The 17,663-nt window shown below is 48.8% G+C and overlaps 1 protein-coding gene across 7 annotated transcripts in view; it reads left to right on the top strand.

Moving 5' to 3' along the window:
• SGSM2 (small G protein signaling modulator 2) overlaps positions 1-17,663 on the top strand; it is a 94,406-nt gene that overhangs the window by 14,395 nt on the left and 62,348 nt on the right. For all 7 annotated transcript variants that reach the window (XM_035139277.3, XM_088658061.1, XM_035139275.3 and 4 more), the window contains exon 2: positions 2,793-2,868. In XM_035139277.3, the coding sequence (XP_034995168.1) occupies positions 2,793-2,868 (76 nt within the window). The remainder of the gene's footprint in view (positions 1-2,792; positions 2,869-17,663) is intronic.

Genomic DNA, 17,663 nt, shown 5'->3' with positions numbered 1-17,663 from the left:
TCAGCTGGGGTGGGCAACCTCTTGCCGTTGCACCCCTCTTAAGTTGCCCGGTCGTGGTCGACAGGAGAGGAGAACAGGTTAGCAGCTAGCTGCCTCTTGCCAAGTGCTGCATCACTGTTTGCTCGAGTGCAGGAACCTGGGAAGATTTTGGCAGCCCACCCACATTCCCACACCGCGAATGTGCTTCTCAAGTGGTTTCAGGATCCAAGAGTCTTGCCTTCTGCACCCACCTGTTCCACCAAACTTGTAACTCGTATCATAACAAAGAAACGAGATTCATCTGGCATTGCTTGTTTTTGAGAAAGCCATAGGATTCATCCTGCAGTGTTTTTACTCTTCACCGCCTCCTCCTTTTCAGACAGACACCCTAGACAGGCTTCATTGCCCTGCACAGCAAGCACTTGGGCTCAGAACTGGTTAAGCACTTGGGGTTGACTCCAGCTGTGTTTCGATGCCCTTCTAAAACACACTTCGCCAACCGGCTGTCCTCCAGATGTTTGGAGCTTCCAGCTGTCATGCTCCCATCCCAAAACAGAATTCCCCAGGGGAAAAAAGGGATTGATTGTTTAACCGTTTTGGGAACTGTAGCTCTGTGGACAGAATAGAGATTCTCAAACCACACTCAGTGCCCTTCAATTTCCTGGGATTTTTTTTTTGGGGGGGAGCCATGTTTGAAAGTATTTAAAGTGGCTTGATGCTGTTTTAAATGTGTAGTGCAGATGGGACTTTAGCCAGCATTCCTTAGCCAGCAAGTGAATTTGACCATAGAATCACAGAATTTTAGAGTTGGAGTGGATCCTGGGGGTCATCTAGTCCAACCCCCTGCAAGGCAGGAATCTCCACTAAAGCATCCATGACAGATGGCCATCCAGCCTCTGCTGAAAACCCTCCAAGGAAGGGAAGTCCACCACCTCCCATAAATGGGATGTGGGTTGGTTTTTTTTGGGGGGGGGAGTCAGTGTCTCTGATTTTTTTTTCTAAAAAAATGTTCTGCTTCTGCAAATCTCAAGTCTGCTGATCCGTTCCTTTTGTGGACGGGTGGCGTGGTTTTGGCTGTCTGATGAATGGCAGATGCAGCCAGAACGCTGGGAAAAGAAGGAATAAATAATCAAACAGGATAACCTGGCTGTGGCTGTCCACTCACATTTGGCTTGGCCCAGAGATCCAGAGACAATAATGTTTCCCAAAGCAAGCGAAGAGGGGTGGGTAGCACACCATGCTTCTTCTTCTTCCTGCAGAGGTTTTTGCCCGTTCAGTGTGCTCCTCCGTTTTCCTTCCCTCCTCCTCTGCCTTAAGCCAATTGCTTTCAAATAATTCTTCTTTCAATTTGCTTTCTCTCCAGCTGTGTCGGGAAGCATCTCTCCCCCCCCCCCCCAGTGGTGCTTGCTGCAAAATGTCAGTGCAAACAAAAACTAAACCCTCGGTGCCTTCCTGCGCGGCCTCCTGTTCGGTTTGATCTGATCCTGCACTCGTTTGGCTTCGTTCTAAGGCAGGCTTGAAAGGTCACTGCGAGACATCTTTCGGGGATGCTTGGCTCCTCCTCGTAGGGTGGAGATTTGTTTGTTTGTTTTTGTTCTGCTGCTGTTGAAAAATAGCCGAAAGCACAAAGTTAGAGCACTGCTTTCTTTAATCGACTGACACAGCAACGCCCAGCAAAAACTAGCGAGGGCCATGGGATTGTCACTTAGACTGAACATTAAAGCAGGCTTGCGTGTTGGACAGAAAGAGGTGGATAAAAGCTCCCTTGTGACACCTGCTTGTTTTAGGAGGATTTGAGGGGGTGATTTGGAGCAGAGGAGGGGTGTGTGTGTTTGTGGGTGGAGATGGCACTTCAATTAACAGTTTTCCATCTGCTACTTTTTCTCTTTTGATTCCTAATTAACTGCCCCCCCCCGCCCTTAAGAGAACTTAGTGGCAAGAGCTCGCCCACTCTCTCATCTGGCGGATATAAAGGATCGACAGAGACACCCATTGGCATGAGGGGGCCACCAGAGGGCAGCCTGGCAATGGCCCCCTTGACATCGGCCGGGGTAAAATTAGTCCCCAAGACCCTGGAGGATCTTTGCCAAGGGTCATCTTGTCCAACCCTCTGCAATGCCACTGGGATAGATGGCCAATACATTCCTCTCATTCACAGAGGCATAAACCTCAATGGGAATATAGGACAGAGAACTCAGCCTTCTACTGAATCACAACATTGGTGCATCTATCTCACTGTTGTCTGCACTGACCAGCAGCCGCTCTGCAGGGTCTAGTTAGCCCTACCAGGAGATACTGTTGAGGACTGAACCTTGGATTTTTTTTTAAAAAAATTAAAATTTGCATAGAATAGCAGATTGCGGAATTGTGGAATTGCAGAGCTGGAAGGGACCATGAGGGTCATTTATTCCAACCCCCTGCAGTGCAGGAGTCTTTTGCCTGACGTGGGGCTCGAACCCACAACCCTGCAGTTAAGAGTCTCATGCTCTACAAGCTGAGCTATCTCAGGCCTGCCTGATGCCCCGCCACTGGGTGAGCTGGGGTCTTGCAGCCGAGAAGCAGAGCACATTTGCCTGTGAAACTTCTGTGTTCAATGCTTGGCATCCCCTGTCATGAAGGAATCAGGTACCAGGTTGTGGGGAAAGGTCCTCGCTCTGCCTGAGGCCCTGGAAGCCTGTGGTCTGTTTAGGTGAAACCTGCCTTGACAAACAGCCCAACCTGTTGCCGGACTCTCTAAGGTTCTCCCTCTGCGTCTTTATGATCCATCGAGTGTCGCTTTCCACGCACAAACTTCTTTATTTCTTCCTGTTCAGGTGAAGCAGATCATGGAAGAAGCCGTCACCCGGAAGTTTGTGCACGAAGACAGCAGCCACGTCATTGCATTGTGCGGTAAGTGAATAATTGTCGTGTTACGATGCACAAAACCGTTGCGTTATCATTGCATCATGCAGCAAGTGAAAATTGTTGCCTCGCCGCTGTATTATGTGGTAAGTAACAAAATTGCTGGAGCTCCAATCTGGTGTAAACTAGGGTGTCCTTTGTAATTTTCCTACCATGCAGACTCTTGTGTGTGTGTGTGTGTGTGTGTGTGTGTGTGTGTGTGTGTGCTGCAACAGCTTTGCAGCCCAACAGAACCGCCTGGAATGCATGTTGCAAATCATGACTACATAAGCCACAGTTGACTACACCAGCTTTGATTAGATTGTAGCGTTTAGAGAGCCAGGAACTTTATTGCTGAGCCGTTGTTGGGAGACCCCTCTCTTCCCCACACAGAACTACAATTCCCAGAGTTCCCTGGGAAGACGGCTTGATTGTTAAATTACTCTGGGAATTGTAGAGAAGCATATGAATGCCTCCAAACAACTCTCAGGCCCTTAAACAACAGCACTTTCCATTATTCTTTGGGGGAGCCTTAACTGTATGATACGGCTTTAAATGCATAATGCAGATATGACCTATGAGATGAGAGGTCATGTTACAACATCAACTTCATTGGACTGGTCATGTTGTGTGGAAGCCTCATCATCTTCCAAAGCAACTACTCTATTCCAAACTTAAAAATGGAAAGCGTGATGCTGGTGGTCAACAAAAGAGGTTTAAAGACTGTCTCAAGGCAAATCTAAAAAAATGTAGTATAAACACCGACAATTGGGAAACACTTGCCTGCGAGCGCTCCAGTTGGAGAACAGCCTATACCAAAGAGGTGTCATGGGCTTTGAAGACACTCGAACTCAGGACACAAGGGAGAAACGTGCTAAGAGGAAGGCATGCTTGGCAAATCCACACTGCGATCAGCTCCTGCCCGGAAACCTATCTCCCCACTGTGGAAGCACATGTGGATCCAGAATTGGCCTCCACAGTCACTTACGGGCTCATTGTTAAAACTGTTTCTATGGCTACAAGTGATTGCCAAACAAGTTACAATGCTGTTGCTGTTGTTGTTGAGGAGAACTTCTTCCACAAGTCCCAAGTATCTTTAATTTTGTTTAGGAATCACTTCCTATCTAGCATAGCATCTCAGAATTATAGTGTTGGGAGGGACGCTGAGGGTCATTTAGAGAAACCCCCTGCAATGCAGGAATCACATATGATAATAATTCATTAATAATCATTTTATTATTTATACCCTACCCATCTGACTTGCTTGCTCCAGCCAGCTAAATAATCCCTGATGGATGGCCGTCCAACCTCTGTTTAAAAACCTCCAAGGAAGGAGAGTCCGCCACCTTCCAAGGGAGACCGTTCCTGGCGTTTAGTTGACGGGGTTTCAGAATGCAATGCAAACATAATACAGAGCACAATGAAAACATAAAGAAAATGACCGAGCGGGATGGAGTGGAGTGGAAGTCGAATGGGATAAGTGACATGAAACAAGTGCCATTGGTGGAGATGTAAGGCAGAATTTGGGTGTGATGTGTATCACAAGAATCTGCATTATGCCAAAGCATAATGCATTGGGTCCATCTAGCTCAGGCATCCCCAAACTGCGGCCCTCCAGATGTTTTGGCCTACAACTCCCATGATCCCTAGCTAACAGGACCAGTGGTCGGGGATGATGGGAATTGTAGTCCAAAACATCTGGAGGGCCGAAGTTTGGGGATGCCTGATCTAGCTCATTATTACCTACACCAACTGACAGCAGCTCACCAGGATTTCAGGCAGGGAAATCTCTCCCAGCCCTACCTAGTAATGCCATTGGAGATTGAACCTGGGAGCATTTGCAGCCAAGGCAGATGTTCTGACACTGAGCTATGGCCCCTCCATGGTCACCAGCCTTTTTGAACCAGTGGGCACAGAATACCCCGTGTGCCCCTCTGCAGGAGGGAGGCAATGCAAGGCCTTTTCAGTGGTGGCTCCCCGCTTGTGGAATGCCCTCCCTGGGGAGGCTCACCTGGAGCCCCCTCAGTTTAGTTTAAGGCACTCTTGGCCCTTAGTCTGAAGGGTTTTTAAGTATTTCTGACTTCTTTTGGTGGGGCGGGATCTGCTGGCGCTGTCTTCTATTTGTATGGAGGCGCGTGTTTTGTTTTTTAGGTTTTAGTGTTTTTGTCGTGTTAGCAGGTCACTTTTGAGTCATTCTTAGGAGCAAAGTGACTAATTAAGTAACAAATTAATAACAGTAACTCCCTTAGGAAGTACAGGCACTCTACTAACCCTTAAGATATTTGAAGGTGGTCATTGCATGTCTCCACCTCGCTGGTTTCCCCTTCTGCTTCCTTCTGTTGAAAAGATTGTGGATGTACTGCAGAGCCTGGCACTAGACAGATAAAGATTCCATTTGGGACAAACCTCTTTCACATGGTCCTTCTATGTAGTACATTCCCTCCTGCTCAAGTATTTGAGTGAATCATTTTATGTTTTGCAGCGCTGCCGTGCGGAGGCAAGTGCCGTTCCATTTGATTGACACCCGCTGTTCAACAGTGGTGGTTTTTGATTGATTCCCCACTTTAAGGAAATAAAATAAGATCCCCCCGCTAGGCCTCTTTACTGGCACAGAGGCTGGTTTCGTTTCATTTTGTGGAGTTGTGGCTTGTGCTTCAAGTGACAATTTTACTGGCAACGGGTGTTTTGTTTTGTTTTCCATTTCGCTTTTTGTTAACAACGCCTGAAACGTTAGTTGCTTGGCAGCCCGTCCCAGCTAGGAAAAGGTTTGTATTACAAGCTGCTTCCCCACCACCCCAGGAATGGTGTTTTTTTTTTTTTGCAGGCCCCATAGAGATGGGAAGTGTTTGCAAAGTTTATGTAGCGCGTCCTCAGCAGGTCAGATGGTTGAGCTGAAGGGAGGCGAGGCGCAGCACAGGGTTAACCTATGGAACTATCTGCCACAAGAGGCCATCTATTTGGATGGATTTAATAGAGGATTGGACAAATCTATGGAGGACAAGGTTATCAAGGGCTGCTCACCACGATGACGTATGTTCTAGCTTCAATGCCAGCAGCTGTAATGCTTCTGAATGCCAGTAGCTGGAAACTACAGGAAGGGAAAGGGCAGGTTTTGTGTTCGGGTTGTGCTTGGGGGTGTCCCACAGACATCTGGTTGGCCACTGTGAGAACAGGATGCTGGACTACATAGGCCACCTGATGTCTGTTCGTCTTGCGTTATTCAAATCATTACGTTATTCAAATTATCAGGAAGTTTTTAATGCTTGATGTTTAATTGTGTTTTTATATGTTGTTGGGAGCCGCCCAGATCGGCTGGGTCAGCCCAGTCAGATGAGTGGGGTGAGCGTTCGAAATTAGCCAGGCGCAAGGTGCATTTTGTGTGAGCTGGTCTGTGACCGTGAATAAAATTGAATTGAAAAGGGTGCATTTTGCACCTGTCTATTGGCCACTTGTGACAAAGTGATCTGGTCTGTTTGTTCCAGCATGTTGCCCCCCCCTTTTAAACATTTTTCAATTAGATGTTGTCAGGGGATTGTTGCGGCTACTCTCAAGTAAAGACACTCCAGTCCGCTCTGTCTTTCAGAGTTTTATTGTGCATATTATTTACAGTGCAGAGATATCAGAAAACATGGCTGCCTAGTCCGGTTCAGAACCCGGCAATGGCTTCCGTCGCGTCTTGGACCAGCATAAAAGCCTGGGCACCCCAAAGCGCCTCCCCCTAGCCCTGCATGTGGGCGTGCACCTCAATTCGGGCGCCGGAAGGGGCTGCGTTCCTTCTCCCGTCCTTTGGCTGGAGTGTTGCAGAGGCTCCGACACCTCACTGCGCTGCCCTTCCCTCTCTGGCCAGCTGGGTGGTGCCTTGGCTCTGACGGGTCTGAGAGCCCTTTCTCCACCCCGCTCCATTCCTCATTCCCTCCTCCTGACCCGCTGCTAGTCACTGGGCCAAGTGCTGGTCAGGATGACTGGGGGGAGGGTCCCTGTAAGGAGTCCCCCTGACAGATGTATACTAAAAGAGTACAGTAAAAAACTGAAATGCAGCATAATAATACATCGACACATTCTAGAAAACGTTATTATACCAAAGCACTTAATTATCACAGCAGTGACTATTTAATAATCTTAAGGTAAATATCAATAATATCAGTGATCAATTATGAACCTGCCTGCTGTTGTTGTTGTTTAGTCGTTTAGTCGTGTCCGACTCTTCGTAACCTCTTGGACCAGAGCAAGCCAGGCACTCCTGTCTTCCACTGCCTCCCGCAGTTTGGTCAGACTCATGTTTGTAGCTTCGAGAACACTGTCCCCTTCTCCTTGTGCCCTCAAACTTTCCCAGCATCAAGGTCTTTTCCAGGGAGTCTTCTCTTGAGGTGGCCAAATTATTGGAACCTCAGCTTCAGGATCTGTCCTTCCAGTGAGCACTCGGGGCCGATTTCCTTCAGAATGGATAGGTTTGATCTTCTTGCAGTCCATGGGACTCTCAAGAGTCTCCTCCAGCACCATAATTCAAAAGCGTCAATTCTTCGGCGATCAGCCTTCTTTATGGTCCAGCTCTCACTTCCATACATCACTACTGGGAAAACCATAGCTTTAACTATACAGACCTTTGTTAGTAAGGTGATGTCTCTGCTTTTTAAGATGCTGTCTAGGTTTGTCATTGCTTTTCTCCCAAGAAGCAGGCGTCTTTTAATTTCGTGACTGCTGTCACCATCTGCAGTGATCAAGGAGCCCAAGAAAGTAAAATCTCTCACTGCCTATTGTGTTCAATTGCAATCTCCCCCCCAAGCTTTTTTCTTTAAGTCTTTAAATTCGCAGCATTTCATTGCAAATTTCCCTAATATACTCTGCTCAATATAGACATTTTTGCAACCAATTCCCCCTAATACGGTGCATTTTTGTACGTCATTTTCACTAATACATGCATTTCAATGCGTTATTGTGAACACCTTTAGCCTGGTATATGCATTCCTTAGCAATAGCTGGAGAACTGCATTGCAGAAAAACAATTCACCCACCCAGGTCTTGGTTACACAAGCCAGTTCAGTTCCCTCATCCATGATCACATCATTGATAAGGCTGGTTTTTACTCCCTCCCTGACCTGCCATTGAACAGCGCAACCAGGTTAGGAGCCTCTGTAGCCAGGCAGCCAATTCTCCGCTGGATCGGATCAGTCGAGGGGAATAGCCTGAATCAACAATTAAATGGCTTTGTCTACTTGCAAATCAATCGGGTCTCTCTTGATTTAAAACCAAGCCTGATAAGCACTTTTTTTAAAAAAAGTCAAATAAGCCTGAGCTTTGCAGACAGATTGATTCTGTGCACAGTTCCACATTCCACACACTTGCAGAGAATTGCGGTCGATTGACAGCCCTGGTAATAAGCGATGTTGTGCTTCCTGAGGCCCAAAAATCGATGCAGATGCAACACCCTGATCTCTTGTCTGTCTTGTAGGAGTTGGAGTCAAGCAGCCTTCAGGGCATTTGTTGCCTGTGGTCGCTGAGCCTAGGAGCCGTCTGCAAATAATGCATCTGTCTGGAAAGGGTGTGTGTGCGACTTTGAGGCTTAAATGCAGGCCGCCCCGGTCAAACTTAATGCAGCTTTCTGGACAGTGTTAGAAACTCAGATAGATAGATATATCAGCTAATCACCAACTGACACCTTAAATCTAGGTTATGGTCACCACAACAGAGTGTCTAGGTGCCTTTTTTCTATACATTGCAATTAATAATAATAATAATAATAATAATAATAATAATAAATTATTCATTTCATTTCTAGATCTCTATATTTTAAAGGGGGAAAATCTCAAAATGGTTTACAAGACTCTAAAACATCAAATAAAACAAATTGAAGCTTCAAGGGAAATATTTCAGATCCTTCTCTAAGTGACATTTTGCTTTCTCCATGCTTGTTTACCTACTTAATTTATAGAGCTGCCCCATAGCAGAAGTGCTCTGGGGAGCCGGTGTGGTGTAGTGGTTAGAATGTCAGACCAGGACCTGGGAGATTGGGGTTCAAATCCCGCCTCAGGCCTGAAGCTCCCTGGGTGACCTTGGAGTCAGTCACACAGCCCCTTAGCCTACCTCACAGGGCCGTTGTAAGGAACTGACCGAGGAAGGAGGTGAACCATGTACTCCTTGGAGAAAAAGGCGGGATATAAAGGCAATAAATAAGCTCTTCTGCTTACCTGCTTAAGAAAACTGGAGGGGCCAGCCAGATGGAGACTAGAATCACCAAATTGGCATCCACTTGGTCGCCATTGGACCTGCGCCAATCGCAAAACGCACCTGGCACCAGGGGAATTTCTCACCTGCCCACCTCTCTGAAAATCCCTTCCTCTTCTGTGATGCTTATGTGGAGGAAAGCAAGAAAGCGCTTGGGGAAGGGACCTTAGCTCACTGGTTAATAATAATAATAATAGTAATAATAATAATTATTTATTTATTTATTTATACCCCACCCATCTGGCTGGGTTTCCCCAGCCACTCTGGGCGGCTTCCAACAGAAAAATAAAATAAAATAATTGATTAAACATTAAAAGCCTCCCTAAACAGGGCTGCCTTCAGCTGTCCTCTAAAAGTCTGGTAGTTATTTTTCTTTTTGACATCTGGTGGGAGGGCGTTCCACAGGGCGGGTGCCACTACCGAGAAGGCCCTCTGCCTGGTTCCCTGTAACTTGGCTTCTCGCAACGAGGGAACCGCCAGAGGGCCCTCGGCACTGGACCTCAGTGTCCGGGCAGAGCGATCGAGGTGGAGACGCTCCTTCAGGTATACTGGACCAAGGCCGTTTAGGGTTTTAAAGGTCAGCACCAACACTTTGAAGTGTGCTCGGAAACGTACTTTCAAGACCGGTGTTATGTGGTCTTGGCCGCTACTCCCAGTCACCAGTCTAGCTGCCACATTCTGGATTAATTGTAGTTTCCGGGTTACCTTCAAAGGTAGCCCCACATAGAGCACATTGCAGTAGTCCAAGCGAGAGATAACCAGAGCATGCACCACTCTGGCTAGACAGTCTGCGGGCAGGTAGGGTCTCAGCCTGCGTACCAGATGGAGCTGGTAGACAGCTGCCCTGGACACAGAATTGACCTGCGCCTCCATGGACAGCTGTGGGTCCAAAATGACTCCCAGGCTGCGCACCTGGTCCTTCAGGGGCACAGTTACCCCATTCAGGACCAGGGAGTCCCCTACACCTGCCCGCCTCCTGTCGCCCACACACAGTACTTCTGTCTTGTCAGGATTCAACCTCAGTCTGTTAGCCGCCATCCACCCTCCAACCACCATCCTTTAGACGCACCCAGGTTTGATCCCTGGCAGATCCAGGTCAGGCTGGGAGCATCCCCTGCCTGCAACCCTTTAGGGCTGCTTGCCAGCCAGTGTAGACCTGTGGTTCTGAAACATTTGCTCTTGGCCGCCCTTTCAGAGTAGTAAAAATTTGCTCGCGCCACACCAGGTTCATTATTGATTAAGAAATACGTTGGAAAATACAAAGAAACAAATCCTAGCAGTGCTTGATTCGTAACACAGAACACGGCTGCTTTATAAGATGATCGTGAGGCATCCGGAAAAACAATGCAGCTGCGTAAGAACATGACTCAAGCCCCCCCCCCCCAATATAATGATAAAGGAGCCTCTTACACAAACTTAAGTGAGAGGCGCGAGCTTGCTTTTGCCGGGATTCCAAAGGCAGATCTGTATATAAAGGCAACCCGGCGCTGCTCCTGGCACCCAGGAAGCCCCAATAAAGAATGGGAGAATGAATCTCCACTGACTGGCAGCGAGGCTTGCAAAACCCCAGACCCAATCAAGAGCGCCAAAACTGTTCGGTAAGGAGAAGTGTGCTTGCAGGCGAGTGACTCACCCTCTTGTGTAGGGCGGCTTTCAAAAATAGAACGGGAACGAGCCTCACAACAAGCTGGATGAGAGGGGAGATAAGCAGATGTAGATAATATGAGAACGTAAGAAGGAGCCTGCTGCTCTGGCATCCTGTTCCCACCATCCTGTTCCCACCGTGGCCAGTCAGATGCAGGTGCAAAACCTGCACGACCCAAGCGCATGAGCGTTCTCCCCATCCGTGGTCTCCAGCAAGGAGTGATCAGAAGCATTGACCGCCTCCAACTGTGGGAGCAGAGCAGAGCTATCATGTCCAGTAGCCTTTTGTAGCCATGAATGTGCCTCATCCTCTAGGCTGGTGGCCCTCGCTGCTTCCTGTGTCGGTGAGTTCCGTAGTTTCACTATGCACCGCATGGAGAAGTGCTGTATTTTATCTGCCCTGCATCTTCCATCATTCAGCTTCAATCAAATGCCCACGGGTTCTAGTATTACAAGAGAGGGAGGAAAACATTTCTCTATCCACCTCTTCCACGCCAGGCTTAATTTTATAAACTTCCATCCTGCTGCCTCTTACTGGCGTTTCCTCTAAACTGAAAAGTCCCAGGCGCTGCAACCTTTCTTCATAGGGGAATCGCCCAATCCCCTCAGTCAGTTTGCTTGCCCTTTTCTGAAACCTTTTCCAACTCCTTTTTGAGGTGGGGCGACCAGAACCCTACACAGTACTGCCAAGTGCAGTTTGCACCGTAGATTTCTATAATAGCATTACAATATTATATTGGCAGTTTTTATTTTCAATTCCAATGATCCCGAGCGTGGAATTTGGCTATTCGTACACACAAACAATTCATAACCCCCCCCCCAACACAAATCAAGGCCATTCTTCCAAACCTGTTGGAAAGGCTTGGCAGTTCTCCTTTCAATTAGCCAAGGTGTGATCACAACAGCCAACCTCACCTCCGTTGATTAAAAACACTAATTACAGGCACCCTCTCACATTCCGTGTGGGAAAGTGGTTTCCTTCCCAAGCCTCACTAGGAGACCTTTGCAACTGCGAGGCAGCTGGCGAGCGATTAACTTGCACTATCATATCTATCAACACATATCCAGAGGCAGATACTAAACAGAAGCAAAGCAGTATCGGATTCATCTGTGATGCAGTGGGGGAAGCCAGAGGTGGAGGCTGAGCCAGAAGCAGGCAGAGTTTGCAGTACTGCAAGAGTTTGCCACTGCCTCCTATCTCTGCCCCTCCCTCTCATAGAGGTGTTTAAGCAGAGGCAGAAGAGGAGGAGATGGAGGGAGAAAGTGCAGATAAGCAGGCCTGGAAGGATGGAAGAGGGAGGTTCTTCCCTTGTAACTCTAGATTTCATAGAATTGTAAAGTTGGAAGGGACTGCAAGGGTCAAAGTAGGAATCTTTTGCCCAACTTCGGACTCAAACCAATGATTGAGTCTTATGTTGCTACCGACTGAACTATCCTGAGATGGCAGAGAGGGGGAAGCAGATCGGCCCGCTCTCTCCCCTACCCCTCTTGCGGAGTGCAGAGCTTCATCACTGGATTGGGCGGAGCACTTAGGCCTGCCAGAAGGAGAGGGGGCGGCAGCAGAGCTGGCGGCAGAAGGAGTACCACCTTTGTAGGTGGGATCAGACACACTTGCCCAGCAGGTATGTGGTGGAGCCGTAGGGGAAGAGAGTCCCATTAATGAGTCCACTGCCTCTTCTTTTAAAGCTCGGTGGGAGGGATGTGTCCTTTGTTGGGACATCTTTAGGGCTTCCGTTCAGTTCTAAACGCTCCTGTTCCTTGGCGTCTTGTTTTCTAGACCTTGCCCTTGCAGCTGAGCCTGAGCTACTACCAGCCTGAATAAAGACCTCTTCCTTGCTTTTCAAAGAACAGCTGCTGCCTTTGTGTTTTGGGGCGGGAGCTTGACAGCTTCCCTCCATCAGCTTTATGAATGAAGTCTGGGAGCATCGTAAAGGCTAGCAGATTCCCAGCCCACTTTCTCCAATCTGTCTGTAGCCCCTGAAGCCTGTGCCACAATAAATCTGAGCCGTTTCCCCCTGTGCTGTGAGAATCTTGTTTGGCAGTCAAGAATAACCCTGAAGGCCTAAGAGCAGCGACTAGCATCAGAGGCCTTTGGAAGGGAAACAACCGCATTGTCTCCTGGAGCTGTCCGTGGTGCTGATCTGGTGCTTTTCCAGTTAAGCTCCAATATCCTTCAGGCTTTAGAGAACACCCCTTCCTCTCCTTTCATTTAGCAGAGCTTTGGCTCATTTGATATTTACCCAGTGAGGGCTTTTGAGTGGAATATGACTAATAGGTTCTGTTCTTTGTGCGTGCGTGTGGTATTCTGATCTTGTTCTTTTTGTAGTTGCTGGTAGCCTTGGGTGCTCTTTGAATGGAAAGTCAGGTTAAAAACCCTAAATAAATAATATCCGACTAGGAGGAGAGTTGGCTGGCACAAAACATCACAAGGTCTTTGTTCCAAACAAAACACAGGAGTTATTTTCTCAGTCCTTCCCATAAGCCTAGGTTGGTGATCTGGGCAGGGCAGCTGTGAACTTGGTCAACGCAGAGAGCAGGACCTTTCCCTTGCTGTGACCCACACTTCGCCTTCTCTGGCTCAAAGGTCCACCCCCGGAACCCTCTCCTAAGAACTCTGAGCTACTGAACACAAAGTTACAGGCCTGGGATTCAGAGACAACTGACCTCTTCCCTTCCGCACATCTAGGAGGTGCTCCCAGGGGGCAGGGTCTCACTCCAAAGGGGTAAAAGCCTTTCAACAAAAGCATTTATCCAAGAGAGTAGGGCTCCAGGTGCAGCATAGTCTCAACTAATCAGGGTCATGGAATCGTAGAATTGTAGAGTCGGAAGGGGCTACGAGGGCCCCCTTCAATGCAGGGATCATTTGCTCAACGTGGGGTTCCAACTCACGACCCTGAGGTTAAGAGTCTCATGCTCTACCGGCAGAGCTATCCCAAGTCCATCTCAAGCACAGAGAATCAATCTAGCTTCCAAACATAATCCAGGAGCAATCAGGAAACAGTCCAGAGTCGATATCACAAGGGAGGGGGATTAGAAATGGGAGCGCAGCCCACAAGGAGCCGGGGGCCTGTGTGGTTTCTGGAAGGCTCAGTAGGGATGCCTTCTATACGGTGGCTTCCAAGTCCACAGCCTAACCCTAGCTGCTGGTAGTGTTGCTGCCCTGGGCTCCACTGGAGGAAGGTGTGGGCACATAAGTCTATTCAACTGATCAAGTTCTAGGGATTCTTTACTCAGGAGCTGACAACCATTACGCCTGAGTTGTGAGATGACTGGGCCTATAGATGAATGTAAGAAGCGCCCTGGTGGATCAGGCCAATGGCCCATCTAGTCTACCCATCCTGTGCTCACAGTGGTCACCCAGATGCCCCAAGGCAGGAGCTGAGCACAAGAGCTCTCTCTCCCCACTTGCGCCCCCCAACAACCAGTGTCTAGGGGCGTAATGCCCCCGACAGTGAAGTTCTTCTTTGGCTTGGACCTTTCAATGCTCAAGGAACAAGGGTTGGCTGCCCATCCCCAGACAGCTCCAAGGGTTTCCCAGCAGGTCACCCACCAGAGGGTATCTCTGGCACCAGTTCCAGGAGACCCTTGCCTGCTCCTCAGGTTCCTCCACCTGTGGACTGTCTCATCCGTCCGTTGAGGACTCGGTGTCTGGCACTGGGTCACAGCTGGGCATGACATCCCCCCCTCCCTGACTCTAACGCCACCATCTGACAAGCATGTTCCACCAGTGTGCAACCCTGGAAGGTTTTGCTGGTGTGAGGTTGGAGAATCCAGCGGCGAATTTGCTCCCTCCATTCTGTGACCTTTTTCTTTTTCTCAGGCTCTCTGCCAGCAGCTACTCTGCAGTGAAACGATTGGACTGATCCGTCCATTGCAGTGTGAAGAGGCACATGCTACTTCGCTTGCAGCCATCACACCCTTTAAGGGAGCGATGTGGCCATGGGGACAGGATATGCTCCGCCTCTGTGTGCCACCTTGTAGAGCCAACAGAAACACTGCTCCAGAGTTCAGGTTGCTGCCGTCATTAGATGACCAAGCCTTTGGCAATATCTTTACTGCCGGCACAGAGTAAATTCTTTGAATCGCACAGCCCATTAAGTGCTATTAATAGCCATTGATGGTACAATATAATGGCAGCACATTGCTTATTACCAGCAGGGACCAGGAAACTGCATAAGACCTCTGTGTTTCCGTGTGGGTTGTGGAGAAGCTGCACAGGACCTTCTCTGTAGTGGCAGACGTAAGCCGTGGATATCCCAGCAACCATCTCCAGTCTGGAAATGGCTCGCTGATGTGCTCAGAAATGGCGTTGCTTGAAAACTCATGCCACAGGGAAGGTTGGTGTAGATCAGAGGTAGGGAACCCGTGACCCTCCATATATTGTGGGCCTCTGAATCCCATCATCCCTGATGTGAGGAGTAGGTCAACAATAAATCACATGGCATAAGTGAAGTTAACCCTTCAAACAAGGTCTCCTCAGGAGGTCATGCCTAGTGAGCACAGCAACTCAACCCGGTTGATCTTGCCTCTATGAGGCAGTTGTGGGGACAGAAGTCTTTCCACAGTTGCCTAAGCCTCTTCCTTACCCAGGTCCTTCCTAAGCAATCTGAGACCACATCATCATGTCTGGCTTTGCTCCTCCCTCTTCATGCCTCTTCTGGTTCTGGGAGATCAGCAGGAGAGGCAGACACCCTGGCCTCTTCACCAGCCTGACTCATCTGTGCCTCTTGGCCTCCCTTCTCTCTGGCTTCCACCTCTGCTTCTGATTCGTGACTTCTCTCTGCCATACACTCTTCCTGCTCACTAAACCCTGTTGCCTTCTCCCTCTAACCATTCATTGTCATCCCACCATCACTGTCCGGGCTCTGAGTCTTCTTCCCTTGGGGGTTCCCCAGCCTCCCACCACTCCCCTGCATCCGGCCAGTCCATGACACCTGGTCATTGGTCATGATGGCTGGGACTGATGGGAATTGGTGGCCATCAAGTTCTGGAGAGGTGCAGGTTCCACACCCTTGGTGTATGGACTCGTCTTCTTCAGCCTAGTTCTCTCCAGATGTTTTGGACCCTGGCTCCCATCAGCTGCAGCTAGCATGACCCATGGCCAGGGGGTGTTGGAGGCCTACAATATTTGGAGCGCCACAGGCTCCCCACCTCTGATCTACACCAACCCTCCCCTGTGGCTATGTTCCCATCAACCTCAACGTTATGCTGCCATTCTCACTGGAGCTGAAGGGAATCGTTTCCATTCTCCACCAGTACGGCTGATGGCCAGGAATGATGGGAAATGTAGTTCATTAGCATCTGAGGAGGCCAGAGGCTTCCCACGTCTGCTTTGCCGCAGGGAATTAAAAAAGGGGCATTTACATCTCCAGTGTTAAATATATTTGCATAGGCCCTATTTTGTCAGTTCAGCGTGGCTTGTGACATATCTGGAGGCGGTGGAGGGGGCTCTGAACTGCCGCCGTAATTGCTCTGCACGGCTGACACCCAGGTCTCTGGCAGCCTCTGCGTTTCAAATTCCCCTTTTCACAAAGTGGGTATCAGCCTTTCTAAACCGTATACGCATTTCTCTCTCTCTCTCTCTCCCCCGGCCTGAAAGCAAAAGCCTATTACCGGCAATTAAACCGAATGTAATTTTCAAACGCAGAAGACAACCGTGGACAAATTGAAAAGCCCACATTCTGTTGAGAAGGCTTATCTCCAGAATTGGCTTTGGCGATTAAAAAAAATAAAATCCAGAGGGAAATGTATTGCAAGGGATAGGGAAAGAATTCTTTCCTGGTGTGCCTATGAGAAGGAGAGATAACTTTCCACACTTCCTGAAATGTGTAAGAATTCACACAATCAATTTTGAGGGGTGGGGTGGGGAGATCTGCTTATTTGTTTGCATCATTTCATTTCATTTGAACTGATCTGCATCTTGCAATCATAGTCTGAGGCCCTTCTTCGTATGCCTCCTCTGTCAAAAATCTGGAGAACGGGCATTGTTATTCTTTTTGCTTGTTACTGTTTGTTCCTATGGTATGTCTTTTTTGTGTGTTTTCCTCTTGTAAACGGCCCTCTGTGGTCCTTGGATGAAGGGTGGTATGGAAACTTAACAAATAAAAGTTAAAAATAAAATATCTGTTTGCTGGGGGGGTACCATAAATGCAGTTAATTGGGCCTGGTGGGGTGGAAGGCAGGGAGCCCAACAGTAGGTGGCGCCAGAGCCAATGACAGCAGTGGTTGTGGACACTCACTGGGACCCTGGGGCAGAAGACAGGGAGCCCAGCCCGTGGCTGGAGCCTGAGCCAATGGCAGGCAGATCCTGCTCATTCTCACCCCCCATCCTCTTCCCTCCTGCGGACTTCTACAAGGGGAACTTTGCTAGGAGGTGGAAGCTGAGAGGAAGGGGTTTGCACGGAACCTTGCCAAACAGAGCAAGATTTAAACCCTGCGCCACTTACCAGCCGGTGAGCGAGGGTTAACTCCTGCAGAATGGGCTGCCTGCACCAGTCCCCAGGGAACTGGCCTCCACAGACAGTGCAGGATTGAACCCCACCTGCTACCCATCAGCCGATGTCTCAGCTGTTGACCCAGGGGTTCTGGTTTCAGGGAAATGGCCTTCTGCGGCAAACCTCAGCTCAAAAGCCATCAATTGGTTGTCTGAAGCAGCTCCCCCTGGCAAGCTGGTTTGAGGCGTCACGAAAGGCCAGCAATTTTTTACCTCCTTAATTTATTAGTATTCTCTCTCTCTCTATCTCTCTCTTTCTCATCAACAAGAATTGGGAGAGTTGCTTGTAAGGTTTTCTGCCTTGGTTTGCAAAAAAAGCTTGACCCCTCCCCTCGGGGTGCTATGCAGATTGTGCTTGATGAGGGAGGGGGCTGTTTGTATTGCGGCCTTTCGCTTTGAATGCACCACATTTTGCCAGGTCCCGCAGAGCACATCTGGAAATCGT

The sequence above is a fragment of the Zootoca vivipara genome, chromosome 14 (assembly GCF_965207765.1).
Source record: "Zootoca vivipara chromosome 14, rZooViv2.hap1.1, whole genome shotgun sequence".
In the NCBI taxonomy this organism is placed as follows: Eukaryota; Metazoa; Chordata; class Lepidosauria; order Squamata; family Lacertidae; genus Zootoca; species Zootoca vivipara.
Note: the sequence above shows the minus strand (reverse complement) of the source record. Positions and strands in the feature narration are given on the sequence as shown.